At 46.0% G+C, this 26,276-nt stretch overlaps 2 protein-coding genes across 2 annotated transcripts; both read right to left on the reverse strand.

The window, feature by feature from the left end:
- Positions 1-772: 772 nt before the first annotated feature.
- On the reverse strand, positions 773-9,396 carry LOC150047015 (pyrethroid hydrolase Ces2e-like). The gene is made up of 12 exons (XM_090357501.1): positions 9,121-9,396; positions 6,862-7,066; positions 6,144-6,279; positions 5,372-5,505; positions 5,032-5,290; positions 4,533-4,631; positions 4,115-4,255; positions 3,892-3,972; positions 3,512-3,656; positions 2,881-3,015; positions 2,302-2,374; positions 773-1,890 (listed from the first exon to the last, which is right to left on the reverse strand). The coding sequence occupies exons 1-12, from the start codon at positions 9,383-9,385 to the stop codon at positions 1,704-1,706; spliced, it is 1,860 nt and encodes a 619-aa protein (XP_090213627.1). The 5' UTR covers positions 9,386-9,396; the 3' UTR covers positions 773-1,703.
- A 5,653-nt stretch (positions 9,397-15,049) lies between these two features.
- LOC150047016 (pyrethroid hydrolase Ces2e-like) lies at positions 15,050-22,857 on the reverse strand. Its single transcript, XM_090357504.1, has 12 exons — positions 22,782-22,857; positions 20,462-20,666; positions 19,536-19,671; positions 18,760-18,893; positions 18,420-18,678; positions 17,932-18,030; positions 17,495-17,635; positions 17,283-17,363; positions 16,903-17,047; positions 16,283-16,420; positions 15,695-15,767; positions 15,050-15,277 (listed from the first exon to the last, which is right to left on the reverse strand). Exons 1-12 carry the CDS (start codon positions 22,855-22,857, stop codon positions 15,091-15,093), a joined length of 1,674 nt encoding a protein of 557 aa, XP_090213630.1. The 3' UTR covers positions 15,050-15,090.
- Positions 22,858-26,276: the final 3,419 nt, after the last annotated feature.

A 26,276-nucleotide genomic window follows, 5' to 3' on the forward strand; every position in this document is an offset into this window, starting at 1 on the left:
GATCATGGTTTAAAGTCAGCCTCAGCAGGAAATGGTGATACTTTTGTCTCAAATTACGTAATAATAATCAAAAGTGGTGATTGCTGCCTGAGCTCCACTCCTCTGCTGGACCTGAAGCACTGAGCACCAGGAATTCAGAAGACTGTACTGGACATAAGACAGGTTCTTTGTCAAATAGCTAAGATCATAAAGGAGCACCTGCTCTCAAAGTTAAGCCGCCCTATTTTTTAGCCTTCAACCATGTTCTAGGATTTTCTCCACTTCTTAGTCACCTCCCAGACATAATTGCACATTATTTTTGTTTGATTTCCTCCACAGTCTATTATTAAAATACCCAATTCTCATCCCTTGAAAAAAAAGTGGTGTGTGCATTTGTAAAACGCACTTCTCAATAAAAGAAATAGTACCGTTGATTCTCAGGGTATTTATCACAGTAACTACAAAATAGAAATTATTCAATTAGTACGATTGAGCTATTATTTTTTCCAAACTGTATATAATCTTGATGCAACTGAAAACAATTGGGTCAGGCAGTAGTGGCTCTTGGGTATAGTTCTAGTACCTCTAGATGCTGAGATCTGAAAGTTGAGGTTCAAAGCCAGCTCAGGTAGAAAAGATTGTGATACTCTTATGTCTAATCAATAAGCAGAAAGTCAGAAACGAAAGATAGCTCAAAATACACAGAAAAAGACAAGTGAGAAAACAAAGCTGTGAATTCAAATCTCATTAAGAGGATGAAAAACAAACAACTCAATTGGGTGCTTCCAAAAAGCTGAGTGAAAGGATGTAATTAATTGAACAGAATATAAAGTAAGATCTTTGGATGAAGGAAACATTTTAAGACACGATATGGGAGGGGATTTGGGAGCATTTAATTGCATACAAATTAATCCATAACAAAGTTCTTTGTGGGCGTGTGTGTGTGTGTGTGTGTGTGTGTGTGTGTGTGTGTGTGTGTGTGTATGTCTTCAAGACTCTTATAAATTAAGTTGGCTGGCCAGGCATCATGGCACATGCCTGTAATTCTAGCTACTCAAGAGATTGAGCTGTGAGGATTGTGATTCAAAGACATGCGCACTAAATACCAGGTGATAGTTATCTCCAATTAAACATTAGAAAACAAGAAGTGGTGCTGTGGCTCAAGGGCAAGGGCAGTAGCCTTGAGCTGTAGAGCTCAGGGACAGTGCTAAGGCCCAGAACTCAACCGCATGACCCAGAACAACCTACAACAACAAAGAAATTAACTTGGTGTAATTGTTGGGTACTTAGAGAAAAAAGTGTGGCTTACTGAAGGGTCAACTTGGGATTTTAACCTACTTCTAGCGATAGCATGTCCCAAAAATCTCCTTCATTGGAAGAGGGGTGGAGACTTGGAGCAGACAGAGGCTGGGAGATGAGATGAGCAAGGAAGGAAGGGCCCAGGTCCAGTGGGGTGTTCAGGACAGAAAGCATCATCAGAACTCATCCAGATTCATTGCTATAGGGCATTTGTTGAGGGGTCTGAAAGAGATGCCCAGGCAAGTGGGTCATGTACACCAAGCAGGAAGTTATTAACATGTACCACCTAGCTGGCTGATTGCATAACCAAGGGGTGAATGGCTTAGTGAATGAGTGATTCTGTCAATTCCTATTTCACTGAGCATGTACGGGCGCTTTATGCTGACCCGACATGCATTTAGGCCCACTCCTCCTGACATAGAGCACTACAGCTCCAGGTGCTTCTTCTCAGCCCTCTTGAGCTCCTGCACCTTCTGGGGAAGGGTCTTGGTCCAGAACTTCAGCCTGGAGGCCTTCAGGCCCTGGCCCACGGCAGGATGGATGTCCAGCTGTAGGTAGTGCTCATTCTGGTCAAACATGGGCCAGTGCAGCAGGTCCTCGCTGTTGGGGTTTCTGTAAACACACCCGCCCAGAAGGGTGGACAAGGGTCATTCTCAGGCTTGGAATCCTGCACCCAGTCACCTCCCGAGGGTCATGGCAGGCAACCCACAAGATCAGGAGTGGGGAAATGAGGGAGTTTTCTGAAATAGCACAACAAGGCCCTACCTGTAGTGTCTGCTCTAGCTTGTTCAGAGCTACTCACAGAGGTGAGCGCTGACACCTCCAAAGAACTGTGGTCCCCTTTCAGGAGTCTGGGGCAAGAGACAGTGACTTGTACCTCCCATGCACTCTATGAGTGAGTGAGTCCTGGGCTTTGTGGACCAGCTGTCATGTAATTGAGGGTGGAGTGTGCTCATGAGATGCCACAAGGGGATCCCTAGGTGGACCCGATTCTGGGGAGGAGGCTTAGGTGTCTGATCTCACCCATTCCGGGCAAAGTTGGCCCAGTACTTCATCATCCTCCTGCTCAGAAGCTCCTCCTCCTCAGAAAAGCCAGCTGCAAGGAGCGGAGAAAACAAGACTCCATATCTTGAACATTCTATGGTAACACCTTCTGCTCTCCACTCTCCATTCAATTGTAGTCTGATCCTCCACACCAGGTCTGATCTTTTCCCCTGCCCCACCCAGTACCAGGCACTCCCATGGCACAAGCTTCCCTTACGCATTCCAGCCCCTAGCTGAATTCACTTGTGTGTATTCCTGCATGAGAGGACATTGCCACCCTCAGTTCTGGGACTCATTTAGTGACATTCATAACTTCCAATCAGGCACTCTGTACCCATGTCTGACACCTTATTGCAGGTGGGGACAGGTGGTGGGAGCACAGGATGTTTAGGAAAGGCTCAGATTCTCATCACCTGCAGCTTTTTGAGAGGTGAGAGTTTTCATATTGATCCTGTCCTCTCTCTGACCTTCAGTTTCTTCCTTTAGACCATGAGGAGAATCATCCCACAGCTAACCTCCAGTGTCCCATTCAGGCTTATGGAAATGCAGGAGACTCACCAGGGCTGCCATAAAAGGAAGACCCGAAGACAAAGGCAATCTCATCACCATGGTCGGCTCTCACATGATGGGGCCTGAAGTCTTTAAATCCATAAGGGTGTTGGAACTCATAGAAGTAGACAGGGGCATGGGAACCTGGAGGTGAAGAAAGTCTATGACATGGTGACCCTCAGTTGTAGTTGTCCTTCCTAAACTTTGGTGATGAGAAAGCTAGGTTGAAGTTGGCTGGAAACTGAACTGTAAGTGAGAAGCCTCAGGAAGGAAGAGGCCTTGGAAAGAACAAAGGGGATCATGACAGTCAATGATTCATTCACTGACTTCTTGGGTGAGACATGTTTATTACTGCCAACTTCCTTGTGACCCCAATATAAAAAATACGTAGGGTAAATGTTAGCTTGGGTTTCCTATTGTTGGGGTACAGGAGTAATTACTGACTAAGTAACTTCTTTAAAGTGCCAGTGAGCCTGTGTCTTCCAGGAGTCATGGGAATTACTGACCTGTGGGACATCAAGTGCCCGGCAATGGGGCCTGGACAGAGACAAGGGTGGGACTTGGACCTCACAGAGCTGCCCTGGGCTGCACAGCTCTGAGCTGCCTGCTGCAGTCAGACCTCAGCTACAGACGCACTCACGCTGAAACTGTGCAACTTGCAGTGCAGGCACCACGAACATGAAGTCCCCCATCATGTCCTGGAACTGGGCTTGGAGGGTGTGGGGGTCCTCAGTGTCCCCCATGTACTCTTGCATCAGCAGGTCAGCACACTCCGCAGGCAGGTTCTGTCCCCAGAGGATGAGAGAGAGTCAGGCTAGGCAGGCAGGGCAGTGGCAGGGAGGAGGCAGCCTTGGGGTGGGGACATGGGCGCTGGGGTGGGACATTACTTTGGGAAGAGTCAAGCTCTGGTGTAACCCCACCACTAGCACACACGGATATCATATTATATTCCTGGAAGCTACAAGAAGAACAAAGGCCTTGAGGAGCCCAATCCATTGGGGTAGATGTTGACATCCTTACCATGAGTCCTACTGAGTTCTGCATAACAGCTGGCAAGGTCGTCCTATTTATTCCCTTGATGGTGTCCTGCATTCCCCATATCTGAGAGGTTGGGAGACAGTTTCTAAGTTTGGAGTGGTGGGGTCATGAAGTTATCCTTACCTATCCACCAAATATCCCCTGCCATCCACACACATAACAGATGAGCTCCACAGGCAGAAAATAAGTTAGAAATAAGTCTCACCACAGGGAGAATCCAGCCATACTCATCAGTGTTGACACCAATGATGCTTGGGACAGGGTGGAAGTCAGCTGAGGCCAGCAGCTCCATGGGGTGTCTGGGTAGGAAAACCCCATCCACCACAGCAGGGATGACCTTGAATGTCTGAGGAGACATGCGTGATCAGGATTGGAGATCACCTACTACAGTTTCTAATATCTTCACTTTGCTTCAATCCCATTCCAGTTCTACTCTGCATTCTATTCCATAAACATCAAAAAGAAACTTAAAGTTGCGTTAGTCTCACTTAGTTTTCATTTTCCATCTAGGATGACAAGAACGTATTCATTCATTCAGAGAATTGGGACTGGTGATTCGCATCCTGTCTTCTTTTGATTTTAATGATCCCCAGGGCTCACCCCACCCTAGCATTCAGCCTGACCTTGGTAATAGCCAGCATTTCCTCTTCTCTCTTGTCTCTCAGGCAGTTCACCAAGGCCTCTGAATCCATCAGCTCACAGCCAGACAGGTTGACCACCACCTGGAAAGAAATCAGGCAGGGTTTGCCATAGCCATCCAAGTGGCAAGGGAGGTTTGCCTCAAATCAGATTGAGACAAGTTACTCCAAATGTCTTCAGGTATGGAGTATGGATTGCTAAAGGTGTAAATTGCTCCCAGTTTGGTGGTGCTCAGGGAACTTGGCTGGAGGGTTCACACTCCCTGTTTACATGGTCATGTCCACAGCACACAATCTAGGTGCAGCCTTACTAATCACAACCCACACTTATCCTGTGTGAGGCTGAAAGGGGTGTGTTCTCTCTCTGCGCCCTCAGCAATTTTAAAGACGTTCACAGGTGACCCCCATGGTCCTTTTGTCCCAAGCAAGCAGAGTGAACCCAAGGCTCTTAGGGGGATGGAGTAATATGGCTGAGGGCACTCACGGAGGAGACTGCTTCAGAGGAGCTGGAGATGAGATCTGGCAGCAGGGCTACCCCACTCTCCATGATGGCACCATGGAAGAGCCCTTGGGACATAGGTGACACCACATGTGAGGACACACTTGTGCCACCTGCAGATACCCCAAAAATGGTGACTCGGTTGGGGTTTCCTCCAAAGTGAGCGATGTTCTTTTGAACCCAGCGCAGGGCAGCTACTTGGTCCAGGTAGCCCCAATTTCCAGTAGCATGCTGGTCTCCGGTGCTGAGAAGTGGCAGAGAGAAAGGTCACAGGGTTGTTCTGGCTCTGCTTGGCCCTCATTGTCCAGCTCAATCCCAGACTCACCTGAAGTAGCCAGGTACTCCCAGGCGATACTGGATAGCAACCACCACCACATCCTCAGTGGCTGCCAGCCTGGACCCATCAGTTACGGAAGCCGAACCTACAACCAGTGCACCACCATGGATCCACACCATCACCTGGGGAAGTCAAGACAGCTGGCATTGCTTCTCATTCAGCCCCAGTCCTAACTCTTTGCCCATTACAGTGTCCATGGCCTTGGCCATGGGCAGTTGCCAAGAGAGAAAGAACTCCCTCAGGACCTCCAGAACTTGGCCCTGGGTGAAAACCCCAAGTTCAATCACTATCCTTGAGGTCCACTTCAGGAATCCAAGTCTGAATTAATGGATCTCTGCTGAAGTTTTGTTGCCCATACTCTCTTGCCTATCTAAAGTGGAATTAACAGGCCATTTCCCTGATTGTCTCACTGTATTATGAGTAAAAACGACCACATCCTGGCATTGGCTCAGTAGATACCCCACAACATGGAAGAGCTCATAGTTCAGCACTTGGATAGCTTAGAAAATGTTTTGGGGTCAAGTTGGTAGAGTGAGTTCCTGCTTGGTTAACGAATCCTGCATCTGGAAGCAGTAAGGACTCCTTATCCCCTTATACCAGAGCTGAGTCGCCCTCCCTGAGCAAGTGATATTTGGAACCTGACAATGAAACTTCCCATTAGGTTCCTCATTGTCTCAGACCCCAGGGTGTTCTTCCCTCCACTAATGCTCTTGTGGAAGCAATGTCCTCCTACCAAGGCCCACCCAGTCTTGACACTCACAGGCAGGTTAGAGCCCTCCTGGGCACTGGCAGGTGAGTAGATGTTGAGATAAAGGCAGTCTTCAGACATGGAAAAGCGAGGTACACTTAGATTGAACGTCTTCACCATGTTCATCATATCCGTGTTTTGGAGACACCTGGTTACATAGTAGACAATTATTCCCCGGCTGGTTCGTGGTCACAAGTCTGACCTTGGCTAGATTTGTTCCAGACACTGTGAACTGATGCTACACTGGTGCCTTGTTTACAATGAGTTTTCTCTCATGTTTCCTCCAACCAACATGCAGGTCACAGGCTTTGGATGGGTGAGGATCTCCCTCTCAAGGTAGGATGGAATTCTGACCTAAAGAAAGCCTTCCTGATAATGGATCATTGAATTTCTCTTCACCTAAGGCGTGGAAAGTTTGAGTCATGGACTATTATAGAAGTATTGGCTGCATCACAGGAATGCCTCTCCTGTTGGCAGAGAACAATTGGCATGATCCAAGTTATGGTACAAGTTTATCTCTGTGCTTTAGCATCAGGTAATAATACTATTCAGATGCTTTGACAGAGCAATTGCTCCACCAATTGAATCTCAGCAAATCCATTGGAAAAATCTACATGGACAATTTTCCAATGCAGAAGGAAATGGACTGTGGGGTTTACATGGGAGAAACACTCCACACGGGCCAGTGTGCCCTACAAACCACAGAGGCCCTCACCACGCAGGAACTTACATGGCTGGGTAGGAGGTGCCATCCCTCACACCACTCCAAGGCTCAGGGGGCTCCGGAGGGGCAAACCGCAGTGGTCCTACAGGTGGCTTGGCAAAGGGAATTCCCAGGAAGGTGTGGACCCCGACATCGAGGTCCTTCAGATGGACGAGGCTGCCCCGCACCTGCCCCGTGTGTGTGGTCCTGATGGGGCTGGCTGGGTCCTGGCCTGTGGGTGGAGAGAGGCACATCAGGGTTGATCTGCCCCATCAGCTGCCATTCACATTGTGGCTCCTGTTGACTCTATGCCACCCACAGCTCAGCCTGGCCAGGTCTTCAGATCTGTAGGTTTGATGGCTTCACATACTTTCTGCCTGCATGACTGTGTTTCCACACCGTGGTTTTCACTGATCTGACCAGGACTTTCCTATCAGGCAAACTCCCTGAGGTTCTTTGGGACTTGATACCACCATTAAGCCCTAGGAGCTTCCAAGATTGGGTCCTAAGTGATAGGACAATACGCATATTTCCAGCAAATGCGCAGGTTCTACAAGACCCTAGCAGGACTCTAGGGATTGGAGTGAACATTTCCAGTCCAGGAGGAACTAACAATGGAGGTATGTAAAATGCCAAGAAGCAATGAGGACTTCAAGGAAAGGATTAAATCTCTGGTTTAGCTGGGTTGTCATGAGGAGGGGAAGCTAATGGAAATATCTTATGGGTCACATCAACCTGACTTGTACAATGATCATTGTTTAAGTGGATGATACATTCATTCACTGAGGTATTTCCCATAGCTTAAGCTAGAGAATCCTTCTGTGCCTACTCATATTTGCTAGTCCACAAATTTCTATTCCTTTGGGTGTTTTGGGTGTCTCTGGGAATTTAGTAATCAGTACTAATTCTACCTCCATTAGAACCCTCCCCCGCCCAGAATGTCCTTCAGGTTGTAGAAATTCACACCTTATCACAGAGTTTGAGATGGGAGGTGTAATTACCTTCCTATAAGAGAAGTAGCTATATAAGAGAAGTTCCTAAAAGAAATATTTCTATAAGAAAAGTAACTCTCCTGCCCTTAAGCAGGGTACAGAAGCTATTTGTGACTCAGCAAGTTTTAGGTCCAGTTCTATGGCCAAAGACAAGTTGGAATGACAAACATAAATGGACATCATAGATCGCAATTTGTCAATATCCCTCCAAGTCCAAGGACATACTACTGAGCTCTATGATGTCTATGCAAGAGGTTTGGCTAGATGGGAACAATGACGCTCTATCTCATTGTGGCCACAGCCACTCATGCTTCATAGTTGTTACAGTGAAGGATGAATATTGCTCATAGGTTCCTGTTAGAGACCAGCTACCTGCATGTTGCTCCAAGTCTGTCAAGACGAGGGATGAGGAAGCTCAACCAAGCAGTGGAAAAAAGTGAACCTTGCATCAGAAAATTTCAACCCTGGGTCTTCTGAATATCAGGATTTGTTTATCAGTTCCTCCTATTCTAAACATTTGCAATGTTGGACGCAATGCTTCAGAATCACTAGCCAGAGCAGGTCAGGGTAGGAGTGAGGTGGGCCCTTTCCTTTGAGCAGATGAGATAGGAGAAGGAAGGGAAGCTTGTTCTGGGGTGAGGGGATCAAAGATGGCGCATTCACCTTTGCATATAATTCTCCGTTGGCACCAGCTCCTGATATCGGCCTGTGGAGTTTGTGCATGCCCAGGAAACTTATCTGTTTGGCTAGAAGCCACGCCAACCCTTTCCCCAGAGTTAACATGTAAGTGGAAGAATCGCAAGACCATCTCAATTCAACTTGATGATGTGTTGGGGGGAGTTACAAGTCTTTTGGGACTAGAAATCAAGCCAGTACCTATAGGGCCATGTGAAGATGCTTCTCTGATTAGGAAGGGCACCCACTGAGAAACAGAAGAAAGCATGAATGACAATTACATGAGCAGATTCAGTAGTAGTTATACCCATAGCTTCAACAACACACAGAGAAGGGAACTATCGAGAACCCCTGACTCTGCCCAGCACATGTCAATGCACCTCTGATTCTATCCTTTTGGGCTCACACCCCTGTGTTCTCAGACATCTATGATCATCTCAGAGGTATATGATCAATTCTGTGAGCATTTAGTGGAGGCTTCAATAGCACCATTTCCCCACCATATCATCTGTCATGTCTACCTTCCCCTGCTTCTGTTCCCCAAGCTCAAACTGCAGTACACAATGTGGCAGATGTCCCTCTTGTTCCTCCCTCCACCAGGCCCCTGCTGGAGTCTTACCCTGGATCTGGATTGGGAGAATCAGGAACCCACAGACCACTGCAGACAGCCAGGCAGGAAGGCAGTGGAGCGGCATGGCTGCTCCCAGGCTTGTTTCTGTTCTTCTGTGCAGCACACTGCAACTCAACAAACAGACACGATTCACTTTGACCTCGCCCAGCCACGAGTTGAACCTGACAAGGAGTAGGAGGTACAGAGGAGAGGCTGGGAAAGTTTGTTCCTGCTGGAGAGGATCACTGACAGGACAGATGTCACAGAAAATCATTGGGCAGCATTTTGAGTGTGAGCTCTTCCCCTTCTACTTTCACTTTGTCCTCCTCAAGAGGCGCTGTGTGGCTTCTGCAACTCTTGAGGTACCAGAAACTGTCCCTGAGGGGATTGTCAGGTCTGCAGAGAATCTGGCTTGGGTCCCTCAGTTGGACAATGGCCCCTCCTCTCATGGGACAAAGGTGAGCACTTGAGCACAGGGAGCTATCACTGTGCTCATTTTGAAATTCCTCCTTGAACTCGTTGCTCATGGATTGCCAATTCCCCCTCAAGATTCCTCGTCCCTTAGAGTTAATGTCTGAGATTCCTCATGCACCTCTTTCATTTAGGAACAGTTGATACCTTTAAGTCATACTAGTCACTGTGGCATTTTATTTTATTTTTGGAATAATATAAGAGGGGTTGTAGTACATTCATCAGGTAGTGGGTACATTATTTCTTGAAACTGGATACTGTATTGCCCAAGTCTCAGGACGAACACCAAGAAGACCACGGAGAGTGAGACTTTCCGAAATGAAAAGCAAGGCTTCTTTTATTCAGGCGGGCTGCGGTGGGGCCTCTGTCCCTCACCAGACACAGCAGAGCTTAGGAGGAAAACCTGAGCTAAAATATTATTGGGCTTTTAAAGGCAAAGACCACAGATTTACAGCAACAAGGTGTAAGTAAGATAAGGTGGGGGGAGGGTGGGATTAGGGACATTCCAGAGCGATTGCAGGTTCCCACTCCAGTAGAGTCCTAATTAGCTGTCTGAGGGTAGTTTTATGTCTTAGAAAACAAATGCCATCCCTGGAATTTATGTGAGTTCTGATTAATTTTAACACAGGTCATTTCCTGGGTCTTATGGGCACCACAATTCTGTTTCTTTAATTTATGTGTGCTTTTGGGTCACTCATAATTTATATAAACAGCAACATGGTTACTGCCTCAGAATGGGGGCCCTTTTTAGCTCCTCAATACCACTTCTTGTGGTTTTGTCCCCCTTTCCTGCTCTTCTCCCCCTCCCAGTCATCTTGCTTTCTCCCTTCCCTTCCCAATTTCAAATAAACAATTAAGTGTATATATATATATATATATTATATACCAGGTAACAAAGTCAGATATAGTAACCACATGAGATTAACTGTAAGTAGAAAAAAAAGAGAAAAGAAATAACTTCATATAGTACATTAAGAACAATAATGACATAGGTAAACCTCTTATTTCCATAACCTAGAGTTCATTTTGTCAATCAATTCTGTATGACCATATGTACATAGCTTTTGAGTTATTGTAATCCTATGCTAGAAGAATCCTAGGTGTGTACTAATTATTACAAGTGAGGGGTGCCAAGGAGCCTTTGCTCCTTTGAGTCCTACTTACCTGACATAGTAAGATTTTTTTTTTTGCCCGTCCTGGGCTTGGGCTCAGGGCCTGAGCACTGCCCTTGGACTTTCTCAAGGCTAGAGCTCTACCACTTGAGTCTCAGCATCACTTCCGGCTTTTTGCTATGTATGTAGGGTACTGAGGAATCGAACCCGGATCTTCATGCATGCTAGGCAAGCACTCTACCAAACTCCCGGCAACAATTAGTACGATTTTTTGTAAGTCTTTCCTTTTCCCTATGAATAGGGTGATGTCACTGTTTCTATGGCAGCATAGAATTCCACTGTGTATAAGTACCTCACCTTCATGATCCATTCATCTACTGAGGGCCATCTGGGTTGGTTTCATATCTCAGCTATGGTAAATTGTGCTGCAATGAATATCATACTGCTAGAAGTCTTAGTATGGTCTTGTTTCTGAACATTTGGGTAAATGCGGAGGAGTGGAATTGCTCTGTCATATGGGGACTCTTAAGTTCAGTCTTTTGAGGAATTGCCATACTGCTTTCCAGAGTGGTTGAATGAGTTTACACTCCCACCAACAGTGTAGTACGATCCCTCCTGGCACTGTGGCATTTTTTCAGTACCAATTTCCCTATTCACCCCACAGGATCTATGGTTACAATGGTGGTTGAAATGAAATGAATGACCACTTACCCACTTAAAATAACTTTTAAAGGGAAGTTGTTGGTTGCAGTCCTGTGAGGAAACAGGGGTCTCTACATCTGGGGTAATCAGGGGGACTGGTCAGTAATTCAGACTTTATGAAACTCATAGAATCCTGTCCCGATGCAATGAGGATATGTAACCCAGACTGACTTCCCAGAGAAATGGCATCAGGCTCAGCCTCACATGGTCTTTAATAAGACCTTTGAGAATCAGCTATGATTCTTCATCTGGTACACAATACTGTTGATGCCTTTCAGCCTGGCACCACAGGCTTTCCTTCTTGAGACCCTTCCTGGAGGGCTCATTTCCCCTGGCATGAATAAACTAAAGTTTCTCTGGCCTCCATTCCAGCCACAAAGTCTGTTGTGCACTCAAGGTGTCCAGTCTAATGAACTATGGCCCAGGACATGGTCCCAGACTCTTCTTCCCAGACCTGAGCAGATACTCTTTTTATACTCTTAAGCAGTCTGGAGAATATTCAGATGTCTCTGAATATTCACTATCAGCACAGGTTTATTGCAGAGCCTCCAGCCAAAGCTTAAAGTTTCACTCTTGGTTACAAGCTCAGGGTTTTGTAGTTGGTTAATTAGAATGCTAGTGTAATCCATTATGGGAAAATAATAAAGTAACTAATATGGTACCTCTGCCTCTGGGTTCTGTGTCCTTGGGTATCTGTGTGTGTTCATTGTTACCTGGACTCAAACTCAGGGCATGATAACTCTCCCTTAGCTTTTTCCATTGCAGATACAGTTTCATTTCTTGCTTTTTGCTGTTTAACTAGAGATAAAAATCTCTTGGGTTTTCCTGCCAAGACTGGATTTAAACTACATTTCTCAAATCTCAGTTTCTTGAGTGATAGGTACAGACCACTGGCCCATGGATTCACTCCTATGTTCTAAAGGGGATTGATCATAAATAACCAATAGGGAGATATTATGCAAATGGAGTCACAGCTGAAGAAGAGGGGTTGCTTGTTCAAAGTGCTGGTCTGGGCCAGCCAAATTCGTTCAGCCAGACAGGAAGAAAAGGTGAGCCTGAAATTCTGGTATCCAGGTACTAATCTAGAACCCTAAGATAAGGACATTTGGCTACTCAGACCTAAGAGCTCTTTGACCTTCGTGTTCGTAACTTAATTAGCACCTGGGTTGGGGCCTGACACTCTTGATCCTTAAAATTCAGGGCCAATAATAAGTTCCTTTATTTTAACTGAAAATCACAGTGCTTCATTTTAATATCAGGGATGTGATATGAAAGGCTGAAGGTCCCCACATGCCCTGCCACTTCCTGCACCATCAATCAGATACCCTGGCATCCACAAGAACTAGGGAAAGAAAGTGTTTTAGAATCATTTCTGTATTGTGATAGTTGATGGACACTTGCATATACACAGGGATATGGATAAAGTCAAGGAAACAGAGCAAGGGTAGAGAAAGATTGAGAAGCAGAGAGAGAAAGAGAGAGAGAGAGAGAGAGAGAGAGAGAGAGAGAGAGAGAGAGAGAGAGACATGGACAGACAGACAGACGGACACAGGCAGACATATAGAGAGACAGAGAGAAAGCATCAGGGACAGAAGCAGGGTGCCAGGGTTCTCTGTAATCCTAGCTTCTCAGGAGGCTGATTTCTGAAGATCATGGTTTAAAGTCAGCCTCAGCAGGAAAGTGGTGATACTTTTGGCTCCAATTATGTAACAATAATAATTTTAAAAACCTATAGAATCCAGTAGCAGTGGAGGCATTGTTTCCGCATAAAGTTAGGTTTGTAAATTCCAAAGCAACTGGACTAAAGATAGGAAAGAATGTGTCACACTCCGAAGTGCATCCCATTGTGGGCAGGTCAAAAGTGTCGTGTGCTGCCTGAGCTCGACTCCCCTGCTGGACCTGAAGCACTGAGTAGCAGGAATTCAGAAGACTGTACTTGACATAAGACTGGTCCTTTGTCAAATAGCTAAGATCATAAAGGAGCACCTACTCTCAAAGTTAAGCCGCCCTATTTTTTAGCCTTCAACCATGTTCTAGGATTTTCTCCACTTCTTAGTCACCTCCCAGACATAATTGCACATTATTTTTGTTTGATTTTCTCCACAGTCTATTATTAAAATAGTGTGTGCATTATTATTAAAATGGTGTGTGCATTCATAAAATGCACTTCTCAGTAAAAGAAACAAAGTCCCGTTGATACTCAGAATATAAACACAGTAACCATAAAATAGACATTATTCAATTAGTATGATTGAGCTATTATTTTTTTCCAAACTGTATATAATCTTGATAGCAACTAAAAACAATTGGATCAGGCAGTAGTGGCTCTTGGGTATAGTTCTAGTAACTCAATATGCTGAGATCTGAAGGCGGAGGTACACAGCCAGCCTAGGTAGAAAAGTTGGTGAGACTCTTATGTTTAATCAACCAGCAGAAAGTCAGAAATGGAGGATGGCTCAAGATACACAGAAAAAGCCAAGTGAGAAAACAAAGCTGTGAGTTCAAACCTCAGTAAGAGGATAAAAACCAAACAACTCAACTGGGTGCTTCCAAAAGGCTGAGTAAAAGGGTGTAATTAAGTGGAAAGATTATAAAGTAAGATCTTTGGATGAAAGAAATATTTTAAGACATGATATGGGAGTGGCTGTGGGTGCATCAATTTAGTTGCATACAACTTAATACATAACAAAGTTCTTTGTGGGCGTGTGTGTGTGTGTGTGTGTGTGTGTGTGTGTGTGTGTGTGTGTCTTCGAGACTCATAAATTAGGTTGGCTAGCCAGGCATCATGGCACATGCCTGTAATTCTAGGTACTCAAGAGATTGAGATCTGAGGATTGTGATTCAAAGACTTCATGGGCACTAAATACCAGGAGATTCTTATCTCCTATTAAACACTAGAAAATAAGAAATGGTGCTGTGCCTCAAGGGTAAGGCAGTAACCTTGAGCTGAAGAGTTCAGGGACAGCACTCAGACCCAGAGCTCAAGACCCAAAACCCAGAACAGCAACAACAAAAAAAGAAATTAAGGGGCTGGGAGTTTGGCCTACTGGTAGAGTGCATGCCTAGCATGCACGAAGACCGGGGTTCAATTCCTCAGTACCACATACATAGAAAAAAAGCCAGAAAATGGTGCTGAGGCTCAAGTGGTAGAGCTCTAGCCTTGAGAAAAACCCAAGGACAGTGCTCAGGCCCTGAGCTCAAGCCCACGACTGGCAAAAAAAAAAAAATTAAGTTGGATTAATTGTTGGCTACTTAGTAGGTAGAGAAAAAAGTGTGGCTTACTGAAGGATCAACTTGGGATTTTAACCTAATTCTAGAGGTAGCATGTCCAAAATATCTGTTTCATTGGAAGAGGGGCTGGAGACTTGGAGCAGAGGCTGAGAGAGGAGATGAGCAAGGAAGGAAGGGCCCAGGTCCAGTGGGGTGTTCAGGAAAGAAAGCATCATCAGGGCTCATGCAGATTCATTGCTATAGGGCATTTGTTGAGGGGTCTGAAAGAGATGCCCAGGCAAGTGGGTCATGAACACCAAGCAGGGAGTTACTAACATGTACCACCTAGCTGGCTGATTGCATAACCAAGGCGCGAATGGCTTAGTGAATGAGTAATTCTGTCAATTCCTATTTCACCGAGCATGAACGGGTGACTCATGCTGACCCGACATGCATTTAGGCCCACTCCTCCTGACATAGACCACTACAGCTCCAGGTGCTTCTCCTTAGCCCCTTTGAGCTCCTGCATCTTCTGGGGAAGGGTCTTGGTCCAGAACTTCAGCCTGGAGGCCTTCAGGCCCTGGCCCACGGCAGGATGGATGTCCAGCTGTAGGTAGTGCTCATTCTGGTCAAACATGGGCCAGTGCAGCAGGTCCTCACTGTTGGGGTTCCTGTGGACACACCCTCCCAGCAGGGTGGACAAGGGTCATGCTTAGGCCTTGGGACCCCACACCCAGTCACCTCCCGAGGGTCATGGCAGGCAACCCACAAGATCAGGAGTGGGGGAATGAGGGAAACTTTTCTGTCATAGGACAACAAGGCCCTCCCAGTAGTGTCTGTTCTATGTGGCTCAGAGCCACCTCACAGAGGTGAGTGCTGACGACTCCACAGAACTGTGGTCCACCTTTCAGGTCTCTGGGGCAAGAGAGAGTGACTTGCACCTCCCATGCCCTCTGTGTGTGTGAGTGAGTCCTGGGGTTGAGGGAGAGCTGTCATGTAACTGAGGGTGGAGTGTGCTCATGAGATGTCACAAGGGGATCCCTAGGTGGACCCGATTCTGGGGAGGAGGCTCAGGTGTCTGATCTCACCCATTCCGGGCAAAGTTGGCCCAGTACTTCATCATCCTCCTGCTCAGAAGCTCCTCCTCCTCAGAAAAGCCAGCTGCAAGGAGGAGAGAGAACAAGACTCTAAGTCATGGTAACATTTCATGGTGCCTCCTTCTGCTCTCCACCCTCCATTCAATTGTAATCTGATCCTCCACACCAGGTCTGGTCTTTTCCCCTGCCCCACCCAGTATCAGGCACTCCCATGGCACAAAGTTCTCTTACTCATCCCAGCCCCTAGCTGAATTCACCTGTGTGTATTCCTGCATGAGAGGACATTGCCACCCTCAGTTCTGGGACTCATTTAGTGACATTCCTAACTTCCAATCAGGCACTCTCTACCGATGGTTGACACCTTACTGCAGGTGGGGACAGGTGGTGGGAGCATTGGATGTTTGGGGAAAGGCTTGGATTCTCATCACCTGCAACTTTTTGAGAGGTCAGATTTTGCACACTTGATATTGTCCTCTATTTGACCTCAGTTTCTTCTTTTAGGACATGAAGAGAATTTTCCTACAAGGATTCTATTCCTTCAAGGTCTATTCTTAGCTTATAGAAATGAAGAAGACTCACGATTGCTTCCATACAGGGAGGACCCGAAGACAAAGGCAACCTCTTCACCATGGTCGGCCCTCACATGCCGAGGCTTTAGGTCCTTGAAGAGGACAGGACGATGTTGGAATTCATAGAAGTAGACAGGAGCATGAGAACCTGGAGGTGTAGACAAAGTATGTCATGGTCATCCCCAATTGCAGTCACACAGCTATGTTGAAGCTGGCTGGAATGTAGAGTGTGAAAGGAGGAGCCTCAGGCAAACAGAGGCCACGCAAACACCAATGGTGGTAATCCCAGTCAAGGCTCCATTCTCTCTGACTTTTCTGATGTACCTTGAGATCAAGAATTCCATATTACTGTCATTTTTCTGGTGACTCCAAAGGGAAAATGTTTGGTAAAAGACAGCATTGATTTCCTATCTATGCGGTCTTCGAGTAGTCACTGTTTCCTCTTCTTTAAAGTTCTCTTGTTGCCTGTGTCTTCCAGGACCTATGAGAATTACTGACCTGTGGGACATCAAGTGCCCAGCTTTGGGGCCTTGAGAGACAAGGGTGGGTCTTGGACCTCACAGAGCTGCCCTGGGCTGCACAGCTCTGAGCTGCCTGCTGCAGTCAGACCTCAGCCACAGACCCACTCACGCTGAAACTGTGCAACTTGCAGTGCAGGCATCACGAACAAGAAGTCCCCCATCATGTCCTGGAACTGGACTTGGAGGGTGTGGGGGTCCTCAGTGTCCCCCATGTACTCTTGCATCAGCAGGTCAGCACACTCGGCAGGCAGGTTCTGTCCCCAGAGGATGAGAGAGAGTCAGGCTAGGCAGGCAGGGCAGTGGCAGGGAGGAGGCAGCCTTGGGGTGGGGACATGGGCGCTGGGGTGGGACATTAATCTGGGAAGGGTCAAGCTCTGGTGTAACCCCACCACTACTGCACACGTATATCGTATTATATTCCTGGAAGCTACTATGAGAACAAGGGCCTTGAGGAGCCCCATCCATTGGGGTAGATGTTCACATCCTTACCATGAGTCCTACTGAGTTCTGCATAACAGCTGGCAAGGTCGTTCTACTTATTCTTTTTATGTTGTCAAAAAGTCCCATGATCTGAGTGGCAGGGAGACAGTTTAAATTTGATCATGAAGATATCTTTCCTTGTCCCACCAAATATCCCCTGCCATTCACACACATAACAGATGAGCTCCCCAAACAACAAATGAGTTAGAACTAAGGCTCACCATGGGTAGAAGGTAGCCATACTCATCAGTGTTGACACCAATGATGCTCGGGACAGGGTGGAAGTCAGCTGAGGCCAGCAGCTCCTTGGGGTGTCTGGGTAGGAAAACCCCATCCACCACAGCAGGGATGATCTTGAAGGTCTGAGGAGACAGGCATTGTTAGGATTGGGGATCACAGATCACATATTTTCTAATGTCCTCTTGTTATATCAACCCCTTCCAAATTCTCAGCATTCTCTCCCACACACAATCGAAAAAATAAAAAAAAACAACTCTGGTTGTCCTCCCTTAATCTTCATTTTGTATCCGTGAATATAAAAACAGAGTCATTGGTTCATAATGTGAGGATTGGATGATTCACACCATTCACACCCTGTCTCCCTTTCCACCTCTGAGAGCAGTGGGTAGAAGCCCCTCACCACACCATGCAGCCTGACCTTGGTAATAGCCAGCATTTCCTCTTCACTCTTGGCCCTCAGGCAGCGAACCAGGGCCTCTGAGTCCACCTGCCCACAGCCAGACAGGTTGGCCACCCTCTGGAAAGAAATCAGGCAAGGTTTGCCCCAGCCATCCAAGTAGCAAGAGAGGTTTGCCCAAAATCAGACTGATGGAGGTTACTCCAAATGTCTTCAGATACGTAGTATGGATTGCTGAAGGTGTAAATGGTTCCCAGTTTTGTGATGCTTGACTGAAGGTGCCCTTCCTGCCCACATGATTATGCCCTCATGGGAGCATCTTGGTGTATTCTTGTTGGTCACAGAGCAGTTTGCATGCCTCACAGAGCCCCCAGGGTATGAATTCTACCCTGAGCTCTAAGAAATTATCAAGAAATTCACAAGTTACCTTGTTGTCCCAAGCAAGCAGAATGAACCAGAGGCTCATGGGATAGTATAGAGTGTGACCTGGGGTAGCCAAGGGCACTCACTGAGGAGACTGCTTCAGAGGAGCTGGAGATGAGGTCTGGCAGCACAGCCACCCCACTCTCCATGATGGCACCATGGAAGAGCCCTTGGGACATGGGTGACACAACATGTGAGGACACACTTGTGCCACCTGCAGACTCGCCAAAAATGGTGACTCGGTTGGGGTTGCCTCCAAAGTGGGCAATGTTCTGTTGAACCCAGCGCAGGGCAGCCACTTGGTCCAGGTAACCCCAGTTTCCAGTAGCATGCTGGTCTCCAGTGCTGAGAAGTGGTAGAGAAAAGTGTCATAGAGCTGTTATGTCTCTGCTTGATCCTTATTGCTCAGCTCAATCCCAGACTCACCTGAAGTAGCCAGGTACTCCCAGGCGGTACTGGATAGCAACCACCACCACATTCTCAGTGGCTGCCAGCCTGGACCCATCATTCATGGAAGCCATACCTATAACCAGTGCACCACCATGGATCCACACCATCACCTGGGGAAGTCAAGACAGCTGTCATTACTTCCCATCCAGCCCCAGTCCTACCTTTGATGTCAGTTACACTCTCCATGGTATTGGCTCTGGGCAGTTGCCAAGGAAGAATGACAGCCCTCAGGACCTCCTGAATTTGACCCTGGGTAGAGTCCCAAGTTAATCACTATCCTTCAGCCCACTCCAGAGTTCCAAGTCTGAATTAATGGTTCCTCCCTGGAATGTTGTTGCTCTTACTTTCTTTCCAGTGGAAAGTGGAAAGAAAACCGGCATTTTCTTGATTGTCTCACTAAGTCTGAGTCCAAAGGATCATATACTGGCATTGGCACAATAAATATCCCACAACTTGGGTGAGCTCTTAGTTCAGCACTTGGGCACCTCAGTAGAGCTTCTGAACTCAAGTTGGTACAATGAGTTCTTGTTTCATTAAAGAACCAACATATCTAACATCTAGCAGCAGACAGGACCCTGCATATCTTACCATTAATTAATCACCTTTCCTGGCAAATACTCTTTGCAACCTAATATTGATAGTTAGGTAGGTTTCAGTCTACGTCATACCCCAGTCCAATCTTGCCACTCCTAATATTCTTACAGAAGCAGTATCCTCCCACCAAGGCCCATCCACCAAATCCTGACACTCACAGGCAGGTTAGATCCCTCCTGAGCACTGACAGGTGAGTAGATGTTGAGATAAAGGCAGTCTTCAGACATGGTGATAGGTGGTATAGTTATCTTCAACATCTTTAGCATATTCATCATATCAGAATTTTGCAGACACCTGGTTACAATAGAAGGCAATTACTCCAGGGTTTTTCTCATGGTCAAAACTCTAATCATGAGGCTAGATTTGTTCCCAGCCACTGTGAACCACAACTACACTGGTGTCTTGTTCATAATGAGTCATCTCCCGTGATCTTCCTACCAACATGCGACCCATAGGCTTGCGATTGGTGAGGATCTATTCTCAAGATTGGATAGAGCTCTGACTCTCAGAGGCCTTTATGTTGTTGGGTGTGTTAGATTTCTTTCCCCCTAAGGCTTGGAAATCTTAACTCAGAGAGACATATAGAATTATTGGCTATAAGGGTTGACATTTACACCTACTCTCTGTGCCAATGAAAGCCTGGCCAGGATTGCTGCCACCATACCAGCACAGTGTGAATGAATAAAGGTCAGTCACACATAGGGTAGGGGGACATGACTGAAATCGAAATCCACAGCTCAAGGGAACTGGATCAGGATCTCTGTCAGGTCTATGCAGTCAAGGAGAACTGTTTCTAGGGATGTGCCCCTGGTGACAAAAAAAAATTGGCATGATCCAAGTCATGACAAAAGTGTATCTGTGTGCTTTACCACCTGCTGGTAACACTGTTCAGATACTGTGACAGAGAAATGAGCCTGGCAAAGTTGCTTCACCAATTGAATCTCAGAAAATCCATTGGAAAATTCTGCATGGGCAATTTTCCAATTCAGAAGGAAATGGACTGTGGGGTTTACATGGGAGAAACACTCCACACGGGCCAGTGTGCCCTACAAACCACAGAGGCCCTCACCACGCAGGAACTTACATGGCTGGGTAGGAGGTGCCATCCCTCACACCACTCCAAGGCTCAGGGGGCTCCGGAGGGGCAAACCGCAGTGGTCCTACAGGTGGCTTGGCAAAGGGAATTCCCAGGAAGGTGTGGACCCCGACATTGAGGTCCTTCAGATGGACGAGGCTGCCCCGCACCTGCCCCGTGTGTGTGGTCCTGATGGGGCTGGCTGGGTCCTGGCCTGTGGGTGGAGAGAGGCACTTCAGGGTTGATTTGCCCCATCACCTGCCGTTCACACTGTGGCTCCTGTGGACTCTATGCCACCCACAGCTCAGCCTGGCCAGGTCTTCAGATCTGCAGCTTCAATGGTTTCATGTACTTTCTGCCTGCATGACTGTGTCCCCACACCATGGTTTTCAATGACCTGACGGGAACCTGCCTATCATTCAGGCTCCCCGAGGTTCTTTGGGACTTGATACCACCATTAAGCCCTAGGAGCTTACAAGTTTGGGTCTTAGATGATAGGACAAAAAGCATATTTCTAGCAAATGCATGGGTTTTACATGACCACAGCAGGACTCTAGGGATTGGAGTGAACATTTCCAATCCAGGAGGAACTAACAATGGAGGTGTGTAAAATGCCAAGAAGCAGTGAGGACTTCAAGGAAAGGATGATACATCTGTGATCACATCTTGAAATCCCTGGTCTAGCTGTGTTTTCATGAGGAGGGGAGGCCAATGGAAATATCTTATGGATCACATCAATCTGCCTTGTAAAATTATCATTGATTAAGTGGATACTACATTCATTCACTGAGGTATTTCCCATAGCTTAAGCTAGAGAATCCTTCTGTGCCTACTCCTATTTGATAGTCCCCAAATTTCTATTCCTTTGGGTGTTTTGAGACAACAAGTCAGGTCCTCAGTCTCTGGCAATTTAGTCATTAGTACTAATTCTACCTCTATTAGAACCCTCCCCCCACAGTATGTCCTTCAGGTTGTAGAAATTCACACCTTATCACAGAGTTTGAGATGGGAGGTGTAATAAACTTCCTATAAGAGAAGTAATTATATAAGAGAAGTTCCTAAAAGAAATGTTTCTATAACAAAAGTAACTCTCCTGCCCCCACCACTGTACAGAAGCTATTTGTGAATCAGCAAGTTTCAGGGCCAGTTCTGTGGCCAAAGACAAGATGGAATGACAAACATAAATGGACATCATAGATCGCAGTTTGTCAATAGCCCTCCAAATCTGAGGACATAGTACTGAGCTCTATGATGTCTATGCAACAGGTTTGGCTACATGGGAATTCTGACTTTCTACCTCACTGTGGCCACAGCCACTCCTGCTTCATAGTTGTTACAGTGAAGGATAAAGATTGCTCATAGGTTCCTGTTAGAGACCAGCTACCTGCATGTTGCTCCAAGGCTGTCAAGACTAGGGATGAGGAAGCTGAACCAGGCAGTGGAAAAAAATGAAACTTGCATCAGGAGATTTAAACCCTGGGTCTTCTGAATATTAGGATTTGTATATCTTCTCCTCCTGTTCTAAGCATTTGGAATGTTGCCATCAGTGCTTCAGAATCACTATCCAGAGCTTGATCAAGAGCAGGTAAAGAGGGATTCTGATAGGAGTGAGGTTGGCCCAAGTCCTTGGAGCAGATTAGATAGGAGAGGGTAGGGGAGCTTGTTCTGGGGTGAGGGGATCAAAGGTTGCACATTCACCTTTGCATATAATGCTCTGTTGGCACCAGCTCCTGGTAAGGGCCTGCGGGGTTTGTGGCAGGCACAAGGAACTTATCCATTTGCTCTAGAAGCCAAGCCAACCCTTTCCCCAGAGTTAACATATAAGTGGAAGAATCACAGGGCCATCTCAATTCAACTTGATGCTGTGTTTGGCGGAGTTATAAGTCTTTTGGGACCAGAAACCTATGCCAGTGCCTACTGGGCCATGCCAAGATGCTTCTCTGATGAGGAAGGGCACCCACTGAGAAACAGAGGAAAGCATGAATGACCATTTCCTGAGCAGATTCAGTAGCAGCTACAGTTATAGCTGCAACAACACACAGAGGAGGGAACTATCTAGCATCCCTGTCTCTGCCCAGCACATATCAATGCACCTCTGATTCTTTCATATTGCGCTCATACCCCTGTGCTCAGACATCTATGACCCTCTCTGAGGTATATGATCAATTCTGTGAGAATTTAGTGCTTCAATAGCACAATTTCCCCACCATATCATCTGTCATGTCTACTTTCCTCTGCTTCTGCTCCCTAAGCTCAAGCTCTGCAGTACACAATGTGGCAGATCTCCCTCTGGTGCCTTCTCCCCACCAAGCCCCTGGGGGAGTCTTACCCTGGATCTGGATTGGGAGAAGCAGAAACCCCCAGACCACTGCTGTCAGCCAAGCAGGAAGGCGGTGGAGTGGCATGGTTGGCTCCCAGGACTGTTTCTGTGCCTCGATGCAGCACACAGCAACTCACCAACAGGCACTATTCACTTAGAGCTTGCACAGCCAGGAGTTGGACCTGACAGGGAGTAGGCAGGAACATTTAGAGGCTGGGCAAGGTTGTTCCAGCAATCAAGTGGCACTGACAGGACAGGGTTCACAGGAAGTCACCACTTTGGGTCTGAGCTCTTTCCCTTTGTCCTACTTTCTCTTTACACTCTTCCAGAGCGCTGTGTTGCTTCTGCAGTCCTTGAGATACAAGGAGGAGTCACTGAGGGGAAGGCTGTTATGGAGAAATTCATGGCTGGTTTGTTGAGAAAGAGGCTCAAGATTCCTCAGGCAGAAAATGCCCCACTTCCCATGGGACAAAGTTGCACTTGAGCAGAGACAGGGAGCTATGACTGTGCTCATATTTGACTTTCTCCTTGAATTCAATACTTTTAGATTACCAATTCCCCTGAAGATTCCTCATCCCTTAGTTTCATGGCCTTAGTGGACATGTGACTTTCCTGTACAGGAATGTGTGGTCCCTTTAACATTACTTGTCATTGTGCCATTTTTTTTTTGCCAGTCCTGGGCTTGGGCTCAGGGTCTGAGCACTCTCCTTGGACTTTCTCAAGGCTAGAGCTCTACCACTTGAGCCTCAGCACCACTTCTGGCTTTTTTCTATGTATGTGGTACCGGGGAATCGAACCTGGGTCTTCGTGCATGCTAGGCAAGCACTCTACCACTAGGCCAAACTCCTGGCCCATTGTGCCATTTTTTAATGACATTTCCCTGTTTGCCCCACACCTAATCTGTGGCTAACATGTTTGCTAAAATCAAGTGAATTGCCATTTACCAACTTGAAAAACATTTAAAGGATCTGGGTGCGGTGGCTTATGCCTATAATCCTAGCTACTCAAGAGGCTGAGATATGAGGATCTCAGTTCAAAGCCAGCCTAGAGCACTAAAGTCTATGAGACTCTTATCTTCAATTAACTACTAGAAAACCAGAAGTAGTGCTGAGGCTCAAAGGGGTAGCAAGGTATCCTTGAGCTGAAGTGCTCAAGGACATTGCCTGGGCCCAGAGCACAAACCCTAAGACCAACAGAAAAAAGAAAAAAAAACATTAAAGGGAACCTCCTAGCTGCAGCCCTGTGAGGAAACGAGCCTCTGTACCTGGTAATGTGAGAGCCAGGTCTGTAATTGGGAATTTTTAAACTCATAGAATCCTGTTCCGATGCAATGAGATTCTATGAGATGCAGCCCAGACTGACTTCCCAGAGAAATGGCACCAGGCTCAGCCTCACATGGTCTTTAATACCTTTGAGAATCAGCTATGATTCTTCATCTGGTACACAATACTGTTGACACCCTCCAGCCTGGCACCACAGGCTTTCCTTCTTGGAGCTCTCCCTTCCTGGAGGGCTCATTTCCCCTGGCATGAATAAGCTAAAGTTTCTCTGGCCTCCATTCCAGCCACAGAGTCTGTTGTGCACTCAAGGTGTCCAGTCTAATGAACTATGGCCCAGGACATGGTCCCAGACTCTTCTTCCCAGACCTGAGCAGATGCTCTTGTTAGACTCTCAAGCAGTCTGGAGAATATTCAGAGACACATCACTATCAGCACGGGTTTATTGCAGAGTCTCCAGCCAATGCTTCAAGATTCCCTCCTGGTTACAATCTCTGGTTTTTGTAGTGGGTTGATAATGCTAGCTGAATCCATTAGAGGAAGTTAAGAAAGTGACTAATGTGGTCCCTCTGCCCCCTGGGGTTTTGTGTGTGTGTGTGTGTGTGTGTGTGTGTGTGTGTGTGTGTGTGTGTGTGTATGCATGCATGTGTCTGTCTGTCTGTCTGTCTGTCTGTCTGTCTCTGTGTGTTTGTGTGGTACTCGAACTTGAACTCATGGCTTGAGATCTATCCCTTTGCTTTAAGACTGGATTCACAGTTCCATTGCCATTTTTTATTAAAGAATTTATTAACATTGATTTTTGCATCATATTTCAAATGACGTGTTTAACAAACAAGTATTCAAGAAGGGAATCTCTATATACAATCCCTGACACTTAGATTTTAGAACATAATTTTTTGCTGCTTAACTGGAGATAAGAATCACATGGACTGTCCAGCCTGGCTGGCTTTAAATTGCAATCCTCAATTCTTGGTCTCTTCAGTGATATGAGAAAACCGCTTGTCCATGGCTTCCCACATGTGTTGTAGTGGGGTTGATAAGAAAGTCACTATTAGTGAGATATTATGCAAACTGGTCACAGCCGAAGAGGAGAGGGAATGAAGAAGGTTAGTTTAAGGTCCTTGTCTGAGGCCAGCCAAATGGGCTCAGCCAGACAAGTGGAGTAGATGAGCCTGGGGTGTTATTAAATCCAGGCACTGGTCTGGAACCTCAGGATAAGAACATTAAGCTACTCAGACTTAAGAGCTCTCTCTGACTTTCATTTTCCTAATCTAATGAGCACCTAGGCTGGGAGCCAGAGTGTCTAGACCTTGAAGTTCAGGCCCAATAACAAGTTCCTTTATTTTTTATATCTATATTTCTTTTTCATTATAATTAATAGAGGGGCTACAGTTATATTCGACAGATAGAATAAGCATTACTTCACACACATTGATACCCCTTCTCATGTTTTTGTTCCTATTTCCCTTCTCTACCCCTTCCCCTCATCTTTCCTTTCCTATTTCAAATAAACAAATAGACATATATACAATATACCAGATTACAAGGTAAGATACTGTAACAATATGAGAATAACAACAAAAGAGATGAGAAATAACATAGTACATTAAGGACAACATTCGCTCATTATATAGCTCTTGTTTCCATATCTGGGAGTTCCTTTCATTTAGCCTCATCCTATATGGCTTTATGTCTATATTTCTTTAATAGGCATTTACTTACTATCAATAGAAACTTTGTCAGTTCAATTTGCACTTAGTGTTGTCATAACTAAAAATATTCTTAAGTCATTCACATTTTCAAAAGTATTAGTGACCAAATAAAGTATTGTTGAAGATATGTAATGGTAGATTTTTTGGAACAAATAGGTTGCTATATGAGAATCTGATAAATAAAGTAAAAATAAATTAGACTATTCTTTACTTTCTGAAATGTGAAGACATGCATAATATAATTTATTACTGCCTTTAATCTCAGATTCCTTTTTTTAAAAAGGTCATAATTTAGTTTCACCCTTTGCAAAAGTTCAATTTTGCATTTTCAGTGAGAGGATTTAAATAATTTGAATGGCTGTGTTCTGCTTAGATGTATATCAGGGATATTTAAACTACAATAATCAAAAACAGGCTGCAAATGCAAAAAGAAATGACAGTAAGTAATAATTAAAACATAATCTGTAACCAATCATTGCACAAGTGGTTTCAAGTTCCTTTATTTTCATGAAAAT

This window comes from Megascapheus bottae, chromosome 24, assembly GCF_031878675.1.
Source record: "Megascapheus bottae isolate mThoBot1 chromosome 24, mThoBot2.hap1, whole genome shotgun sequence".
Lineage (NCBI taxonomy): Eukaryota > Metazoa > Chordata > Mammalia > Rodentia > Geomyidae > Megascapheus > Megascapheus bottae.